At 36.1% G+C, this 20853-nt stretch overlaps 1 protein-coding gene across 3 annotated transcripts in view; it reads right to left on the bottom strand.

Annotated features, from left to right (window-relative positions):
• Positions 1-776: 776 nt before the first annotated feature.
• LOC114256079 (uncharacterized) overlaps positions 777-20853 on the bottom strand; it is a 43429-nt gene continuing 23352 nt past the window's right edge. For all 3 annotated transcript variants that reach the window (XM_082903405.1, XM_082903406.1, XM_082903407.1), the window contains 5 exons: positions 10328-10540; positions 2915-4650; positions 2651-2716; positions 2492-2561; positions 777-1667 (listed from right to left, as the gene is read on the bottom strand). In XM_082903405.1, the coding sequence (XP_082759531.1) occupies positions 1005-1667; positions 2492-2561; positions 2651-2716; positions 2915-4650; positions 10328-10540 (2748 nt within the window). In that variant the 3' untranslated portion in view covers positions 777-1004. The remainder of the gene's footprint in view (positions 1668-2491; positions 2562-2650; positions 2717-2914; positions 4651-10327; positions 10541-20853) is intronic.

Raw genomic sequence — 20853 nt, 5'->3', positions numbered from 1 at the left:
CTAAAATGAAGCCTCAACAAGAAGCTATCTAATGGTTAGATTCTTACACCAAGGTTCAAAATGTGGGAAGAGAAAAAGTCAAAAGAGAGAAGATTCAACAAGAAACAAACATCCGAATTTAGGTCTCGATTCAAGTTTCACTTAGTCGATAAGATGATACACCAACCAAAGGATTTCAATGACAAAATAATATAGGTAAATGCATTCCCAATAACTTATAAAGCACAAGTGTTTTACAAGCCCACTTTTTAAACTCATTTTCTAGACCTAATAATGTGTAAACAAAATTGTTTGATTGATGATTGAAAAATAAATGAGAGAAAGTTGACTACATATTTTAATAGATGAGTCTAGAAAATAAGTATAATTTTTAAGCCTAAATAGCAATACTCATTTAAAAATTGTAACTTTTTTATTTTTAATTTATCGTGTTTGTTTCTAAAAAAAAGTAGATAGTTTATCTTCAAAAATACACCTGTCCAATTTTTTTGAGATAAAGGAGATAAAATAAAATAAAAAGTTATGATTGTCGAATCAATCTAATTTTTTCTAGTGATCTCTAGTACCCTCGTGACTGCTAGCAACCCTCTGATCACCACATCCAGCGCATGATGACCATCCTGATTTGAGAGAAATCTATTTAAGAGGCCTCATGTTGGCTCAAACTAGAGCAACTCGCACCATACGATGGTCGCACTGAAAATTTGTCCACTATATTCATCAGTTCAAACTACTTTCCTAGTACTACAGCCAAACAAAATATACTATACAAGAAATCACAACAAAGATTGATATATGTATATATAAAATATTTTACTGTACTTTATGTACACATGAATAAATCATATTCAACACGTCAAACAAAAGATAGAAATACATTAACTATAATACATCCAACACATGAACATGAAACTTGGGCAGGACAAGCATGCACGATAACTTGGTAGTGCACATGTAATAAGCAATAATTCATATCCCAAATCGAGCCTTGAAAATGAAGAGAGTTAGCTAGATCTCCTCAACATCTCCAGGATAGAGTCTGCATCCCGAATTTCCTGACTATCTTGAGACTCCTCATTCCCTTGAGAGAAATCAGCACTAGTGTAAGTCCGAATACCAGGGCCATGTCCATTACAATCTCTCTCTCTTCCTTGCTGTGCCCGTCTCACTTCCTTTTGATGCACAGTAAGTTCGCGCCTTTTTCTTTTGGGACACAAAGACTGCTTATCATTGTAATCAATACCAGTCACTTTATGTTCAACTAATTCTACTCTTTTGGAGCTCATGTTATGTGTTGCAGTCACCCTATATCTCGGTGGAGCCGAAAATCCAAGGCTTCTCTTGCAAAGACTTATTTTTCGATTCCTGGATAGCTTATCCAAGACAGGAAGTAAGCTTTGTGGGTAATCTAACTTGACCTCTGTGGCAGCATACGTGCAATTCCAAAAGGTGATTGCAGGCTCGGAAATGGAGGGGTTTGGGTGGTCAAGTGTTGTTTCAAGGAGAGGTGCTTGGAGTTCAAGAAAGGAGGAATCAAATATTATTGGCGGGTGACTCCTCTGCAAACAATTGAGGGTTTCGGTCCAAAGTAGTTGAAGTTGATGATTGGTGTCTTCACATGGTATTTCTGTGAATGATAGCCACTGAAGCAATTGATTTGATATTATCTGAAAAAGAAACATGAAATAGAAAACAAAAGGAATCAATAACCTGTACCAACAACATAGACAAATTTGAAAACTTAAAGAGTGACTATAGGCAACTATAGCAATTTCGGCTAGTTCAGATGTCCTTTTTCAGGGAATATATGATTAAAGTTGGAGATGGAATGGTAAGAAGCACAAACACAGACTAGCGACACAACATGACACAAACATGTGAGAAGACAATTTTTGGAAAATGTAGGACATAATACGTGGAGGATACACACAAAATATGTATTTATCAAAAAAAAAAACACAAAATATGTAATTTTTTCATATTTATTACATATATATCGTTCAAGGATAATAAATTTAAAAAAAAAATGCAGCACAACATTAATTCCTATAAATTTACTTTTTTTTTCCTTTTTAATTTATTGGATCCTTAGATTCGAACTAAAATATAATTAGTTTCATGTGTACCTAAGCGATTGACACGTGTTCCTTTAAGTGTCTGGGACTTAAAAAAATAGGACACGTTTGAATGAGTATCAGACAAATGTCTAGAAAGTGTTGGTGTCCACACAGACACGCCACTCTCTTAAAAGTGCCTGTGCCTCTTAGGGTAAATTATATTTACAACTTCCAAAATGGCCCAACCTTGCAAGGAAAGGCAAGTGGCTACCAACTCTACTATGATATTGCTTCAAATCATTAAAAAAAATAAAATAAATAAATAATCATGTAAAGCACATTTACAAGTTTTCTGACTATGTTTTGTTGCATATAATTATTTTGGTAGTGTGCCATTGTGGAAAGGAAGAAAATTACAAGCAAAAGATGAGAACCTGGATGAATGAAAGAATATCTTCCTTCAAGTGAAGCCAGCCTACGAAGCGCACCAATGCTGAGAAAACTCTGCAACTCTCACATTCAATAAGACACGGACACATTACAAGTATCATGCAAGGGCTGAACAAGTATGAAGAGCAGCTTTTCTAACTTACCTTGAGATTACAGCAAGACCATTTGGTGCATTTGTTTCTGCCATCATCCGTGACAGCGTCATGAATCTGCACAATGCCACATGAAATATGGCAACAATTAACATTGAGGAGTCAAACATGGCATGAAAACTGCAATAATCTTCATTTGGTTTCCATTATATGAGTTAATTTTGCACCAACAACAAGGGGATGATTACCTAACCACCCTATAATAAGAACTTTCGTATATTGAATTCATTTTCAGCAAGAAAATACAGCACTCACCGAGCAACAAATCCCAAGCTATTATTGACGCCACTGGATCTCTTATAGTCACCATCTTTTCTGCCTTTGCTTCCTCTAGAACTGATTCCTGAATTAAGAATATGTTCCAAAACACAAATTGCAACATTTCCACATAAAGAAAGGAGGTTGATATCCTGATCGTTGTTGCTTGGATTAAGCACAGTGCCACACTCAAACACCTTTGTGTTTGCATCTAGGCACCCATTTATTGTTAATGACAGATCATCAGCAAAACTATTCAAGGTGGAACTCTCGAAACCAGAGGCACAATTAACACAAACATAGAGCGACTTCCAGACTTCAAAAACGCATTCAAGCTCAAGCTTCCTTTGAGATTGTAAGGAAACAATAGATGATTCCTGCAGTCCAGTACTTTGCACCATTGTCGATTGCTTTTGAGGACAGGAGCATACAGCAAACGAGTAGGACAAGATTTGGCATACTTCTAAACAGCAGAGGCTATCAGACTCCGTTTTCAAAAGCGAAATATCCTTTGCTTCATCTATGTAGTCTTTTAGCCCACTTGCTATTGCTATCCAGATCTTTAAGTAGTCAAATCCCACGTGTTTATACAGTAATCCAATAATAGCATGGAGAATTTCGGAAGGGTCAAATGAAGATAACACGAACTTCAAATATCTGCAGGCATTCTGCAATATGAACTCTTCTCCTGGTGCATTAAAAGTTGACTTAAACACCCCGCAGAAATAGAGTATGATTAAATAAACAATTGGCGAAACCATATCCATGTACATTGTAAACCGGACTCCAAGTACCCCTGCATGTGTAGCCTCATTAACTGACTGCAAGTAGTCAACATATTTGAGGTCTAATGCTATCTTGTAAATAGGGGATCCAAGAATAGAAGGTTCTAACTCTTCAATGACAGCCTCCACAAATTGGAGGGAAGTATGAAGCGAGTCATTAATGTCGCCGTTTTCTGAATTTAAATCTTTATATATCTCCTTTACCAACCCTAAAATTGTATTCAAACACAACATAACCTCATCATAATTAATTGATGAGTTTTTTAACACATTCCGAACTCCTTTCAGGACAGATTTGAATATCCTCAAGGCAGAATTACATGCCAAACTCTTGATTTCCTTGGGAACAGTCACCATTGATCCTTGACCTTGACTGATGAGAATACGGATCATCTTTATGCAGAAGTCCAAGCTATTCAGATCCCATGACAACCATTTAATGGGATAATGCTTCCATGAGCATTTAACAGATACTGGAGGTCCAGTAGTAGGGGTTTTAGCTGATGGTTCATAATTTACCTGCTTATTTAAGTCATCATCCAAATCGCTACTTCTTATCAAAATAAAATCATCAAGCAGATCTAGGCAGATATTCCATAACCAGATGCTCTTACTGTCGGGTCCAACCCGGAACACTGCATCAAAGATAGGCTCACAAACAGTTTTTACCATCGAAGGGCAGTTGACAGAGGTATCAAGCTTGTGCAGCAGATAACACCACGTGTTTAGGCAGGATGAGTGAACTGATATAATACATTTACTTGTCATGATACCTATTATAGGAGTCATTATGAGTTTTACACTCTTAGAAAATCCTTCTCCTTCTCTTCCACTATTATTCCCTTCACATGTCCTCCCTTGCTGAATACCATGCTCAGCTACCATATTCATCTCGGGAGCTCTTATTGGAGGTTGAATGAGAGCATCAATCAAGCCTTCCCAAGCAACCTGCAATTTGGAGGTGCATAGTTCATTTCCAAAATACCCAAGAAAGAATTGACTATATTATTCAGCATATTAAAACATCTTTGTTTAGAAATAAATTCTAGCAAGGCATCAAGTGAGATAGGTCAGTAGTACCCTTGAGACACTGAATTAAGAAATACACAATATGCACATATCAAGTACTTTATTGTTAGTAAAACTATATTTGTTGGAACCAGTGGATGTCAGGATTAACTTCATCGGTCTGGCTGGCATTAAATCTTAGGTCGGTCTCAGGCTAGAACAAAACTAATGTCAACAATTTGTGCCTGGCCTAGCATTCCTCCCAATACTTTGGGTGGAACAACTGAGCTGGGTTGACATTGGCTAGAGTATAATTGATTCATTCCACATCTTAGACTGTCATCATCACCATATTAATTGTGGTTTTTTGGGAAGTGGGTTTTTTTTGTAGGTTTTTTTAGTTGTAGGATATTATTGGAGAATTTTTTTTTTGTGTTTGGGAAGATAGTTGGGTTTTTTTGTGGTTGGATGTGATGTTTGTGAGAGAAAAAGTGAAATGATTATGGGGTTTGATGTGATATTTTGTTTGGGTTTGTTTTTTTTTGGTTTTGTAACCAATTTGTCTTTTAGTGAAAAAAAACAAAAAAATCCTTCCCAAAAACCGCCATTGTCTTCCGGACTCTTGTGAAATGCGCAAGAGTACCAATACATGCAAATTTCTAGGAAGTGCCACATGAATCTCACAATTTCTTTTACATTAGATAGTAGACATGTCAATTCATTCATTTCAGATACATATGTTGAACCCTTGACCTCTATCAATTAAGTCTCCTACGCATTGTTGTCAAATCGGGATATGAATCGTGTATCGTTTTTTAATTTTTCTGAATCGTGTATCGTATTGTGTATCGTAAGATACTTTAATACCTTTAGAAATAGGTTGAAAAATAAATATAGTTATAAAAAACAAGTATCTTATGGGAATAAAACACTAAACCATGTATAATTCCGTCAATTACAAAAGCAAGTTCCTTAAATTAAATATATACATGCAACAATACATATTATCCTTACAAAGCATAAATTAATAATGCAAGATTCTTAAACCATACAATAGATATGTCAAAAAGGTCGAGAAATAAACTAAAAAGTACCATTCTCATATCAAAAATAGCTTTTATTTTTTAATAGGTTAATGAAAATTTTCGACAATATTAATTTACATAAATAATTTGAACATTTTTTTTTTCTTCAAATTTGCTAAAGAAATTTAAGTATTTGTGTAACTGTTTGCATTCTTCAAAATTTCCTGTTGCCACTCAAGAAATCCTGCAAGTGTGAATACAAAAAATGATTGTTGATTGAATGCGGGCGTGCTAGAACTAGTGAACCTAGTTCGAAGTGTAGGAATTGTTGACCATTTCTGACTTCTAACACAGAGAAATGACTATGTGTGGCTAAGAGGAACCGCCACTGGTTCGGATCTTGCCCCAATGAAGAGGACTTTTAACAAATTTATAGGTGCCAAAAGATAATTAGACTAAACTTGTGACTTGCATGGATTGGAAATGAAGTACAATTAGTAATCTAAAACAACTAAGCTAAGAAGCTAAAGGAACTGAGCTATGAAGCTATGAAAGGAAAGCTATGAAGCCAAGCTAAGGTAATGAAGCTATGAAACTAAGATTAATGAGCTATTGAAGCTAAAATGAATTGAAAGACATGTATTGAGAGACTCTTGGTCGAGTGTTTGGTCGGGGACCCCTTTAATGTTGCACTTGGAGTCCTTTATATAGTGTTGGGAAAGTCCCAAATCATGCTTAACTGCCAGAACCATGGCAGCCAATCCTGGTGACATGCGTCCTTGATACTAATCTCCATTCCCCAAGAGTAGGAACGACTTTGATCTTCAAATGCTAAGGCCTATACTTATCACATTGACTTGGTCCATCAAGCTTCCATAGGCCACCATGTGTCCCTCAAGAATCAAACTTGAATTTATTCTACTTGATTTATGGAAGAACATCTCCTTCGTTGTTGCATGGATTTCCTTCTCTTTGCTGTCCACGCCTATACTCAAGGAATTCTGTGAGAACCCGAATATACAAATAAAATAAATCGTTAAATAATAATTATTTTACAAACCTCAAATATTTTACTTGTGAATCTTAAGGTGCAAATTAAATATTACTGAACGATCTTTTAATTAATTTTAAACCTAAAATAAATTTATGGTGAAAGTCTTTGATTTAGAGGTAAGATTTATTATTAAAAAAAAAAAAAAATAGGGGGCAAGTTAGTAAGTATATTTTGATCTAATAATAAATAATTAAATAATAATTTAGAGTCTTTTAGGTTTAGATATATAAAGCAACCCTAGTTTTCCTAATAAAAACCCTAACTCTTATTATAATTGTTTCCACAACACTTTCAACACATAGCAACCACGGGAGAGGGAGAGGGAGAAACTTCCAGCACCTTTGTGGCTCAACAACTCTAAGGTAACAATCAATCTATTCTTGTTCTATTATAGTATGTTGTTTACATAGTTATGGTGCATGTGGGTGTTGTGAGTTGTTGGAAGAAAAATGAACGGTTTGGCTGATTGGGATAGTGTGTTGTGTGTATTATTATCATGCAAAATTTTAAAGCGAATTAAGGAGCTAAAGTCGTTGGATAAGAATTCTGCACAAAATCACAAACTTTAAAATTTAAGAAATCATATCAAACAGATGAATTTTGAACTGAAATTTTTATAGTAGCTTAATTACACGTTGAAATTCATACAAGAATTTTCTCATAATTTTTGGGAGTCAAAATCCATATAAACTGATGCCTAATCTGTCCAGGAAACTAATACAAAACAGTAACTTCGGAAGTGTCGTTCTCTTTGGGTATAAATCCGAAAATTATCAAATCAGCGTCATTAGAACCGGTTACGAGTCTAGTTTCTTACATTTTTGGCCTTACATTGATTGCTCGTGTATACTAAAAGAACCATTAATTTCTTTGAAGTGCTGCAGAAAGTGACCTGTTTGGATATAATTAATTGTAAATAATTATTTTGATAAGCAAATTAAGTAAAACCAATTGAGTTTGAAACTTAGGATATATTAGTTGATATCTGGAGGGTTTTGGAATTTTTTGAACAGTGTAGAGTGGGTTTTTAATTTTCAAAGTTAGCAAATAAATTGGAAAAACTTATTTAAAATTCTGTTTTATCTCAAAGTCACAATTAAGTTTCGATCTGAGCCCATGTCATGAGTAATTTGAGACCTTGAAGAACATGAACTTAGGTATTATTTAAGAGTAACGGTGAGTGGAGTTGAGCTGTGTTAGTGCACTTTAGTGTGGCGTACTTAGGGTTGGTTTGGGGTGTCCTAAAAAAGTACACTTTTTGTCTTTTTACGAAAAGATGTGCAGAAAAGCAGAGAGGTGATGTGATGGAAAAAAGATAAAAAGATGGATTATATAGTAGATCCCAAACTAGGCCTTAGTTTATTATTCTTTTTAGTATTTTTGAATTAGTAGTGACATGTAGTTTTCGTACTTGATTCAGGGCACTAGTTGGACTTTCATACTCTATTCGATGATTATATTATTCTATTTTCAGGTGAGTAGTTACATGCTACATATTTTTATAAATGTTCCCCTACCCTGAACTGTTGGAAAATTAAATTGTTGTTTCAGGACTAAACTGTTTTGATAAATTATTATAGTATCAATGGAATTCAATTATAACTGAAATATGTGTAAACTTGGCATACTGTAAACTATTTGTTATGATTTCATATTTATAATGGTGAACTACCATGTTTTAATTGTATTGATTATTGGGATCATCTGTATATAAAAATCTTGGGAATTTATTCCACTGTGTGTGGTGACTCTGTCCACTAGGGAATAGATCTGGGTTGAGCTATGATGACTCTAGTGCTCAACGATTGTAAGGAAAAGACCTGGGCTAGGCTAGGTGACCTTTAATTGGGATCATCTTAGAGAAAAGGCTCAGGTTGCCACCCTGAGGATGACTCTTAGTTCGATATTGGATCCAACGAACTTGTTGCCTTGAAAATTTGTGGCATGTTACTTGTTATTCTTGGTACCCAGAAAATTATTGATGATTAGGTTGTAATCTGTTTTAAGTGGAGAATGTCATTTGTTATGTTCTTGAGAGACGTGAGTATTTTTAACCGTTGAACTGTGGAACCTTCTTTTTGAAACAAATTGTCTTTATCAAAACTGTATGCCAATCTAGTTTTTGCGATATATATCTTATTTTGGAATTGAACCATGTTTTCAAAACTATAATTACTATTCATGTTGCTACTCACTGAGCTATCAGCTGACTTAGTTGTTTAACATTTCCAGGCGATAGAAGGACTTAGAATGAACTCATGGCGTAGCGGGGACTCAATAGCATGGACCTCTAGGACATTCATTTATTTTGTTTTAGCTTGTTATGTCGGTTTTGTGCATATATTGTGGTTAAGTTTTATTTAGAATTATTTTATTTTGTGGGTGGTATGTGTTCGATTTAGTATATATTTTTGGAAGTTGGTTATGGCTGGTTTTACCATTTATACTTGTGACATGTCATTGGATTGAGTTTTGGTTTATTTATCACTGGACTATTGTTACATTTATTCGATGTGATTATGGATTTGTGTTTAGGCTTACGTGTGCCTTAGGCTAAGGCCCTGTGGGCCACAGCCGGTCATGCCCGGGTTTGGGGTGTGACAAATTCAAAAAACAATCTTGCCTTACTTAGAAAATGATTCCTTGATTATAGCTTTTTTTGATCTTTCACGCCATCTCAAGCTGCCATGCGTCCAAAGAAAATCAATTCACCTTGATCTTGGGACAAAACGGCTCTATCTTTGTAGCTAATATGGAAAATCTCCACTCTTATAAGCCTAATCACTTATCAACTTAGATAAGGCTCCAAGATAAGAGATAAGCCTTAATAATAGGAGATGGGGCTTTAATTTAGGGGATAAGCCTCCAAGAGATAAGCCTCAACAACTTCCTAGTTATTAGGAATGGAGGCTTACCTTATCCAATCAAACCAAATCTAAATTAATTAATTAATTAATTAACCAAATAACTTGGCTAATTTAATTAATTCCAGCTGACATTTCCTCAACCTTGGTGGTGGGTCCCACGAAATCTTTTTATCTTTCACTGCCATGTGGCACCAATTATTGGGAACATTGCCACGTGGCAATTTTTGCCAAAAAGGGTACAAACACTAACATACGTATCGCATTATGTATCGCGCATCATATATCACATCACGTATTGTATATGTATCATAAGATACATTTAATTTAAGATACGCATTGATGATAGTATCGATTTCCTTTTGAAAGGTATCGAATCATAAGATACGAATCGTGAATCGTAAGATCAACACTGCTCCTAGGACTAAACTAACCACTCACCATCATCCTCAGGTTGCTGGTTGTGAATGGCAAAATTGGATACGGAAAGAGGCTAAATACATCCTTCCTAGTTATGTTGGCAAAGGTTTTGGACACAACTAGATTTGTGGGAAGGCATAAAAAATATTTCAAAATACAATCATGTTTAACATTCAAAGTGATCAGAAACAACAATGTTTAATTACCAAAAAAAAAAAAAAAAATGCTTAACCTATCAGGAAATGAAGGAATACCAGTGAAGCAATCTGGACTTGCGGGTCTACGTCAGACAATGTCTGCTCTGGGATTTTTAGCATCTCATTGACCAAATGCCTATTCTTCACAGAATAAGGTCCTAATAGGCGAATAAACCATCCCCATGCTTGAATAGTTTGAATCTTCATACCATGGTTTAGCAGCTCTTTCATCCCAGGAAGCAATTTTTTCTTCATATCTGTGACAAGGACCTGCTCAAGAAATAAGAATGTTACATGAATTTGTACAAGTGCCAAGTGATGTTGCAAAAATATTACTGTCTAAAGCTTACTTCTTGAAACTCTACTCAAGGTAATGATCATGAAAAACATGTCAAGGCTCAATAATGTAACCTTGAACTTTTACACCTAAAAGTGTGGCAAGCATGAACGTAATGCATAAATAGAAATGTTACAGCTTCCACCAATACATTTGACACTTGCATTATTTTCCACTCACAACTAGAACTGCCATAAATGAATGTCAACTTATTCAGAATTGTCTACACTCATTTGATGCCCTATCTCATGATAGAGTTGGGAAGGTGTTCATATTGGACCATCGGAAGGGATAATGTACCACTAGCCTACATAAAGGATTTGGAAAACAAGATGGTGAACCCTCAATTGGTAATTTTTGTTCCATCCTCAATTTGGGAAGCTGTAACATAATTTATTATGAAAATATTACCAGTAAAAATCATATGTATTTTCAAAGATTTAAATTTCTAGATTTCAACATAATTACATTAAGTTCATTGTCAATTAATCATATTTCAATAATTATTCATATTGTAATTCTTCATCTAATCAGATGCGCCAACAATTTTAGTACCACCTCTTACTTAGCTCCATTTGTTGTCTGAGGAAAGCTTAGATTTACTATATTGTTGTAAACATAATTCCCAAACCATGACTGCGCATCAACATTTGCGGAGTGTGGGCACCAGGCTACTAGTTGAACCACCCAGTCAATTATTAGGGCTAATAAATAGTAAATATTTTGTGATGTGACAGTTGAATTTTGTGACAAGGCAATAAGGTTGAATATGGAGAAATCATAAAGACAGAAAAGATAAAAGAAAGAACACAAAGGTTTAACGTGGTTCGGCCAATATTGGCCTACATCCACACACACAAAGCCCTATGGGCTTCATCTTTCATTCACTCAACATGATACTCTTGTTTACATGATACACCATATATATGGAGCGAGAGATACAATCAAATCCCTTCAATTAAGCGATTAAAATAAATTAAAAATATATAAAATCATGATAAGCATAAATCATGGAATCTCCATATATTCTAATATCTTTAATAATATAATCTCATCGCCAATAGTGACATAATTTTAGTGTGCACAATCAAAGGTTGTTTAAAATATAAAAATAAGAAAGAAATGATCCCATGTAAATTTCTAGTTCGGCAATAACACTTGGATTCTGCATTAAAAAAGTTTTAAGTCACATAGTTACACCAAAAGTTTTTGTTTTCCACAAAAACAAAATAAACGCAGAACTGAAATTTTTTAATATATAATTAGTATTGCTGAAGTACTTTATGTCAGTGAACTTTAAAAACTGAAAAGCTAGGATTTAATTTGCCCCTTAAATTCAAAGTTAAAATCATATTACACTGATCAAATTCAACGTTCAGTGATAAGACATGTCTGATTGACTTAATATTCAAACCTTTTGTAGGTAGATTTTGGGTTCTCAATGTGCATTGTGAAACATACTTACTAGAAAATCCACTGGAAATCTCTTATACTTAAGCACCTAATGGTATTATCTAATTCCTAACACTGTTTTCGATTCAGCTAATCATGCATAACAACTTATATAGAAGGTTCAGTGAGGCCAGTAAGGAGTTAGGAGCATTTTCTACCGTTCAGTTCCTTGAACAGTCTAACGGGCAAAGCATGCTGGATTAGTTACTGGGTGTGGGGACATAAATAACCATGCAGAACAGTTTGCACAGAAGGTTCGGTTAGTTCAGCTAAAAGCATTTTTTATGTTCACTTCCTAGAATAGTCTAATAGGCGAAGCATACTAGACTAGTAGCTGGGGCGGATCATTATGTGCCGGGGTGTGGGGGTGCTAAGATCATTATGAGCGATACTTCGAGTGATAACTGCAGAGTGCAGTCACTGTCACTATTGAAGCTCCTAGTTCAGCCCCGGTCCACGAAATTTGATCTATTTAAAGGGTCTAAAAGAAACCAAGCCAAGATCTCCTTTTAAAGTGACTATCAAATGTGAAGCAATGCTTGCAGCCATCTGTACCACACCACAGCAAAAACATCTATGGTCGTCCAGGATAACTCTCAGCAATCGACAGTAAATAAAACTGTGTATTTGACAAACAGTGTCCCATAATTCTACCAAATGTTCTACTAGAGGATGTATAGGGCGTATAATTTCAAGAGGTGATCCTCTTGCCATACACAAGTGAACCAGCCAGGTCCGCACACCAGTTTGGCTAGTCGGGCTGCGCCATTTCTAGCAAGCATGTTATCCATTATATTGTGATATTAATTGACGAGTTTGTGTATTTTTCATTTTTAGTTTTTTAAATACATTTGTGCAAAAAAAAAAAAATTATATAGGTACTGTTGTCTAAATTCAATACCTCATTAAATATCAACGCAAATATAAGAATGTGTAACTGTGAGACTTGAGCCTCCCAACTCAGTATTGATGTATCACACATTTGGAGCATGTCTCAAGCTTTCATCTTCAAAACAATTTGTTGCCTGTTGGCAAAATAAAGTTAAATTTTTTTGAAAGTTTAAGGAGGTACAACTAAAAATTCTTATTTAGTTGTTACAAAACGGACTATAGATCAGCTCTCCACAAGGATTCAAAGGATTAGGAGTTTCCCTTATGAACAACTTGATGCACTGTCTCCCTTCAACCCTTTGAGTGAAACAGTTTGAAACAAAAAAAAAAAAGTGAGTTTAGCATAAAACCTTATTTCCATTATCAAACATTTCCTAAATTCTTGCACACATGCGCACTGTTAAGTGTTATAGTTATTTTAGTCTAAGGGTAGTTTTGGTACTTATGTAATTTGTGCTTATTAGTACGCATAAGATGTAAACCCTATGTCATTTAGTAATAATATTACAGCTCTCTCTCTCGTTTTCGTTCTTCTTCATCTGTGAAACTAACATGGTATCAAAGCAATATATTCCTCCTTGAAGATTGTTTTTTGTTCTCTTGTTCTTTTTCTTTTTCTTTCGTGTTTTAGTGTTTTTTCTGTAGCATATTAAAAAAAAAAAAAAATGGGTTAACCCTAGCCTTAAAATCAGACCTAGCCTTAAAATCACAGAGTCTGATGCTTGGTCACAAACCTGGCCTTAAAATCACTACATCTCTATTTAATGGTCAGAATTATCTTGCTTGGTCACAGAGTCTGACACTTTTTTTAAAGAGTCAGGGAAAGATGGGTTATGTTGATGGGAGAATCACAGCACCTGGCATCACTGATCTTGGATATGATCAATGGGAGATTACCAACTCTTTGATCATGGGGTGGCTCATTCATTCCATGGTTCCTGAGATTGGTGAAGGTTATTTATCTATGGAGATAGCCCAAGATGTTTGGGAGGCAGTAGCTGCTACATATTCTCGGAAGAGGAATTTTTCTCTATCATTTGAATTGTGCAGGTCTATTGAGCGCTCACTACAAGGGGAGCACACAATTCTTCAGTGTTACACCTTTTTGAGTAATGGTTGGAAACGCCTAGATCATCTCTTGGACTACAAGCCTATCTGTACAGTTGACTCAGTTGGTTACTAGAAGTTTCTTACCCAAGAGAGAGTTTTCAAGTTTCTGGAAGGCCTCAATATGGAGTTCAATCCAGTCCAGAGTCCTGTCCTTGGCATGGACGTTCTTCCATCTCTTCAGAAAGCCTTTGCTTATGTCCAGAATGAAGAGTCGCTGGTTAGCTATGTTACCATCAACTCCTACAGACCGTTCAACATTACTTTCTGTACCTTCTCGAGATGGGACTGGTTTGTCACTTCCTTCCCCTCATCCTTCCGGGAAGGATAATTTGTTCTGTGATTACAGAGGCATACTCGTGGGACTTGTTGGAAACATCATGGTACTCCATCAGGGGGTCGAGGGGATCGCTTTGGTCATAAAGGCGGTCGTTCTAGTCAGTCAAGAGGATGTGGGTCTCACTCTCATGCTCATCAATCCAGTGTTGTAGCAACACATGATTCAGCTCCGGTTATGCTGACTTCTGATTTGGTCTCTGGTATGTCATCTTTTGCGTTTGAGGATGCTTTGTGCAATTTGCTTGATCACCAGTCTCCTATTCCTCCAGGTGCATCTTTTGCCTCTTCTTCGTTTGCCTATTTAGGTAACTTAGTCACATCTTCTAGTGCCTTTTTATCCCATAAGGCTTTGCCATGGATTATTGATTCGGGTGCCTCAGATCATATGTTTGGATCTTCTAATCTCTTCTCAGACTATACACCAGTCTCTGGATAGGATAAAGTTAAGATAGTTAATGGTACTATTTCTTCTATCTCCAAGAAAGGTTTTATCCATGCCACCCCTTCTCTACCTTTGTCTTCTGTTTTACATGTTTCTAATTTTTCTGTTAACCTATTGTCGTTGAGTTGTCTTACTCGTGATTTGAATTGTAGTGTAACTTTTTTCCTTGATTCTTGTCTTTTTTAAGACCTTATCATGAAGAAGAAGGTTGGTAGTGGTAGAACAGAAAATGGTCTCTATAACCTCGATCAGATTGACCAGTTGGCTCATTATTCCATCCAGACTCCATCCACCAAGAAAGATTTATGGCTGTGGCATCGGCGTCTAGGACATCCATGTTTTTATTACTTAGACATTTATTTCCTTTTGTTTTTATCAACAATAAAGTCTCTGAGTTTCATTGTGAGTCCTGCCAACTTGGCAAACAACAACGAGCTTCTGTTGCTTCTAGTAATTACAAAAGTTTAGTTCTTTTTTCCTTAATTCATTTGGTTGTTTGGGGCCCATCTCGTGTGATGTCAATGAAGGGTCATAGATGGTTTGTTATTTTTATAGATGACTGCTCTCGTGCTACTTGGGTGTACCTCATGAAAGAAAATAGTTAGGTTTTCTCTGTGTTTCAAAACTTTCATAAGATGGTTAGTACCTAATTTGGGGTTGTTGTCAAAGTATTACGTTCTGATAATGGGGTGAGTACATTGATTCTGGGTTGGCGAAATATTTTTCCACTCATGGTATTATCCATCAAACAACTTGCACTGACACCTCTCAACAGAATAGGGTTGCCAAGTGCAAGAATCATCATCTTCTTGATATAGCCCGCTGTATGTGTTTTTCTATGGGCATACCTTGGGCCTATTGGACCGAAGCTGTTCTTATTGTTGCATATCTCATTAACCGTCTTCCTCAAAGTTTTTAAAGGCGAATGCGTACTTTAAAGCGTTTTACCTCTCATGAGGCGAGGCATAAGCCTCAGGGCGTTGAGGCGTAAGCATTTCAAATTTCAAATTTTAATATTTACTGAATAAATTAAATATTTTTAAATAGTTAAACAAATAAAAACAAAATTGAATATAAATATGTAAATACTTTTCGCTTTAATGCGTTGAACATTTTACTGCATAGAAGGAAGTTTTCCTTCACTGAAAGAGAAATCGATATTCTTAATTTCAGTGATTGAGCTTCTCACTTGACCATTAACTGTGTTTTTCTTGATTGATCATTTACTTAATTTTTCCTGTAGAATATAGTTGTAAAAATGGATTCTTTTTAATTTTTTTATGTTTAAACAATCTAATAGACTGAGTTTAACAAATGCCCAAGGCAACTTCTCCATGTGCATACTCCTCACATGCTTATGCGCAAAAAGCGTAAAAAGCGCACTTAAGACGCATGTCTCAAACTATGATGCGCAAGCCTTTAGGGAGTAATGCCTAAAAATCAAAGCCTTGATGCGTTTTACTTTAGCCTCAAGGCGAGGCGAGCATCGAGGCGAGCCTCAAGAAAGCCTTTTAAAACTCTGGTCTTCCTACACAAGTCTTACAAAAAAGAGCACTTCTCCAAGTTCTCTTAGGTTTCGAGTCTCTGTTTTCCATTCCTCCAAAAACCTTTGGTTGTGTGTGTTTTGTTCACAATCATTCTCCTTCTCAGGGTAAGTTGGATCCTCGTTCTCTCAAATGTGTGTTCTTGGGTTACTCTCCTACCCAAAAGGGGTACAAGTGTTATCATCCTCCCTCTCGTAAATGGTTTGTGTCCATGGATGTCACATTTTTTTAGTCTCAATCCTATTTCTTGTCTAGCCCAGTGTCCCAGTCACCTCTTCAGAGGGAGTCTTGGAGTGAAGAGATTCTTGTTGCTTCTATCATCCCTGGCCTAGTACCGCCACTAGTGGTACCTATTACTAGCAATACAGAGTCCGATGTTGCCAAGAACAAAGAAGGGCAAGTCTATGTTAGGGATAAAGAAAGTCAGAAAGTTACTTGGATACAAGAGACCACTTCTGATCAAACACTACCGTCTCCTTCTCTTGATGAAGGTCTAGGTAACCCTGAAACCCCTGATATTGCTACCTCTGAGTCTAAACCTACTGATCTTGATATACCCATTGCCAAGAGAAAGGGAGTGAGATCTTGTACTCATCATTCTATTTCTAACTTTGTGTCTTATTCTCATTTGTCCCCTTCATATAAAGCCTTTGTGTCAAAAATTTCTTTTGTTAGTATACCTAATCATTTTCAGGATGCTCTTACTATTCTTGAGTGAAAACTAGCCATGGTAGAGAAAACGAAAGCACTTCATAAGAATGGCACTTGGGATTGGATAGAGTTACCAAGGGGCAAACGACCTGTAGCGTGCAAATGGGTATATACTGTGAAACACAAGGCAGATGGTTCGATTGAGTGGCATAAGGCTCGACTTGTAGCAAAGGGTTTCACTCAAACCTATGGGGTGGACTACCAAGAGACATTTGCTCCAGCTGCAAAGATGATTCAGTCAAAGTACTTCTCTCTTTGGCAGCTAATCTGGATTGGCCACTTCATCAGTTTGATGTGAAGAATGCTTTCCTACATGGCGACCTAGAAGAGGAGGTGTATATGGACATTCGTCCTGGCTTTGAAACTCTTTAAACTAAGGGTAAGGTGTGTCAACTTTGAAAGTCATTATATGGCCTCAAACAATCCCCAAGGGCTTGGTTTGAGAGGTTCGCTCAGGTAATACCGAAATACGACTTCAAATAGAGTCAGGCGGATCATACTCTGTTTGTGAAACATTCCTCTCATGGTAAGTGATGTAGACCGAAAGGTACCACATTGAGGCCGCTTAAAGTACATTTATAGTCTTTGAATTTTATCTATTTGGCAAAGATGATGTGTTTTGTGCACTTACAGATTTGGAAGACAACACCCAAATTTAGGTGAAAAGTGGTATAAAGAAAGATTCTCCGCACAAGAAGTGAAAATGCTCAACTTGCTACCTCACCGCAAGTGCGGCCCACCACCGCTCGAGCAGAAATTGTAGGCGCTTGAGCGGCCCACATAGAGACCATGCGCAGAATTTCAAGTTTGTTTGACTGAGAATAAAAAGAAGAAAAAGAGACTACTCTAGGGTTTCGAAAATTCGAAAAGAGAGGAGGGGCTAGGGTTTGGAAAAGAGGGTTCTCAAGCTTCAAGAACATTTTCCATGGGGGTTTCTTCTTCTTTTACCTCTTCTCACTCCTCCATGAGTGGCTACGCTTCTATTTTTAGGGTTTTGATGAAACCCTAGCCAAGAAAATACGGTTTTCTTTTTGGTTTTTGATTATGTAATGGTTTAAACAAATTGTACGGTATTCAAGAAGTGTTTAAATATATTTTCCATTATTTCTTCAAGTATTCTTCTTTCTGTGATTGTTGAATGCTTTCCATGCAATGATTTTCTATTATTTTATATTTAAGGTATGAGACGAGCCATACTACGAGGGACAAGTTGTTTTGCTACCATAGTTCAAAGCGAACGACTCGTGCTACTTGAGATGGTTCGTGCCTATACATTGAACGTGATAATTCTCTTGGTCAATGCTTCGAACTTGTAGTTGCGAGGTATTATTAGGTTCAAACCGTAACATAATTGATTTTCAAATTGAGACCTTATTTATGTAACTAGTGGTGAATTCATTACCCTAGGTTTGTCCCAAAATCAATAATCCCAATTTTGCTTTTAATTGCTAGGTTAAATTCTTAGTTTATTTTAGTTATTATTAGTTTATGAATCATCATCTTTTTAATCAAAGTTAAATTAGGAATTTAACAATTAAATTAGTTTAATTTCACATTTGTCCCTGTGGATCGATACCTGGACTTACCATTATTCTAAGGAATTTGGTACAGTTTAGTGTTTATTTTTGGTGTGTAAAACGACCCATCAGTAAGACTACATCTCTCATTGTATATGTGGATAACATAGTGCTCGCAAGAGATGATGTAGAGAAAATCCCTTTGTTGAAAAAGTATTTGGCCAGCGAATTTGAAATCAAAGACTTGGGGAACTTGAAGTACTTTTTGGGGATTGAAGCGACTAGGTCCAAAGATGGGATTTTTATCTGTCAGAGAAAATATGTCCTTGACCTGTTGAAAGAAACAGGGATGCTTGGAAGTAAAGCTTGTAACGCACCATTAGAACCTAATCAGAAATTTTGTGATGATAGTGGGGCAGCAGCCGTTGATAGGGGGAGTTATCAGAGATTAGTGGATAAGCTCATTCACTTATCCCATTCTCGTCCTAATATTGCTATTGCCGTTAGTATGGTTAGACAATTCATGCATGCTCCTCATGAAATACACTTAGCGACAGTTATGAGAATTTTGAGATATTTGAAATCGTCTCCTAGAAAAGGTTTTTATTTTTCCAAACATGATCATCTTAATGTGGAAGCTTATACGGATGGTGATTAGGCAGGATTAATAACTAATAGGAGATCCACTTCAGGGTATTGTACCTTTGTTGGAGGCAATTTGGTTACTTGGAGGAGTAAGAAACAGAATGTGGTTGCCAAGTCTAGTGCAAAAGCTGAGTTTAGAGTTATGGCACAAGGTGTGTGTGAGCTCTTGTGGATCAAGTTGTTATTGCATGATCTGGGAATTGACCAGAAAAACTCCATGCGATTATATTGTGATAATAAGGCTGCCATCAACATAGCTCACAATCCGGTTCAACATGACAGGACAAAGTATGTTGAGATTGATCGTCACTTCATCAAAGAGAAGCTCACTAGTGGCACAATATGTACTCCATTTGTGAAGTTTAGTGAACAACTTGCAAATATCCTCACCAAGGGAGTTGGGAGTAAACCATCTCATGATATTCTTGGCAAGCTGGGCATGGGAGATATCTTTGCACCAGCTTGAGGGGGAGTGTTAGAATATATGTTAGAATCAAATATGTCAGAATCATTCTATTATTTGTTTCCTCATTTAGATTATATTGTGATTCCTTAATTAGTGTTTTAGGGCCTCCTTTGTTACAGTTTTGGATGATTAATATAAAGGGAGTGATATAATGATCATTTCCTAAGTTTTCTCTCAAATAGACAAAAATGTCACTAATTATAAGTTTTAGCGACAATTTAAAACAATCATCACGAAAAAACGTCACTAATTTTCAACTTACAGTGACAGTTTGAAAATTTTATCATAGAAAAACGTCACTAATTGTAAGTTTTAGTGACAATTTATAAAAACCGTAATTAAAAAAAAAGTCACTAATTGTCAATTTTTAGTGATATGCAAAAAATGTCACAATTATTTTTTAGTGATGATTTTACTAGGACTTATTTTCAATAGGACTTGATGGAAATTAAATCCGACTATTAACGATCCTAAGTGGAAAGTAACTATGGTAGAGAAGATGTAAGCTCTTAGCAAGAATAGCACTTGAGAGTTGGTTCCTCTTCCTAGTGGAAAAAAACCAGTGGGGTGTAAGTGGGTGTTCACCATTAAGCAAAAAACAGATGGGACAATTGAACAGTACAAAGTAAGACCAGTGGCCAAGGGATTTACCCAGAAGTATGGCAATGATTATCAAGAAACCTTTGCTCCTGTAGCAAAAATGAATTCCATTCAAGCCCTTCTTTCATGTGCTACTAATTTGGGATGATCTTTACAACAACTAGATATGAAGAATGCATTTCTCTATGGTGATTTGGAGGAGGAGGAGGTATATATGGATACACCAAAGGGATTCTCATCTTAGTCTACAGTTGGCAAAGTTTGCAGGTTGAAGAAGGCTCTATATGGTTTGAAATAGTCTCCTCGAACTTGGTTGGATTTGGGTATAAAAAAAGCAACACAGATCACACCATGTTTGTCATATGTAGATGCCATAGTTTGGAATGATGAGGAAGAAGTGACACATCCTAACATGCAGTTGGCCAAAAAATTTGAGATCAATGACCTTGGCCTGTTGAGGTACTTTTTTGGGATTAAAGTTGCCATATTTGAAAAAAGGCATCTTTATTTCTCAAAGAAAGGACATTCTAGA

The sequence above is a fragment of the Camellia sinensis genome, chromosome 13, assembly GCF_055761805.1.
Source record: "Camellia sinensis isolate YWXY chromosome 13, ASM5576180v1, whole genome shotgun sequence".
NCBI classification, from domain to species: Eukaryota; Viridiplantae; Streptophyta; class Magnoliopsida; order Ericales; family Theaceae; genus Camellia; species Camellia sinensis.
Note: the sequence above shows the minus strand (reverse complement) of the source record. Positions and strands in the feature narration are given on the sequence as shown.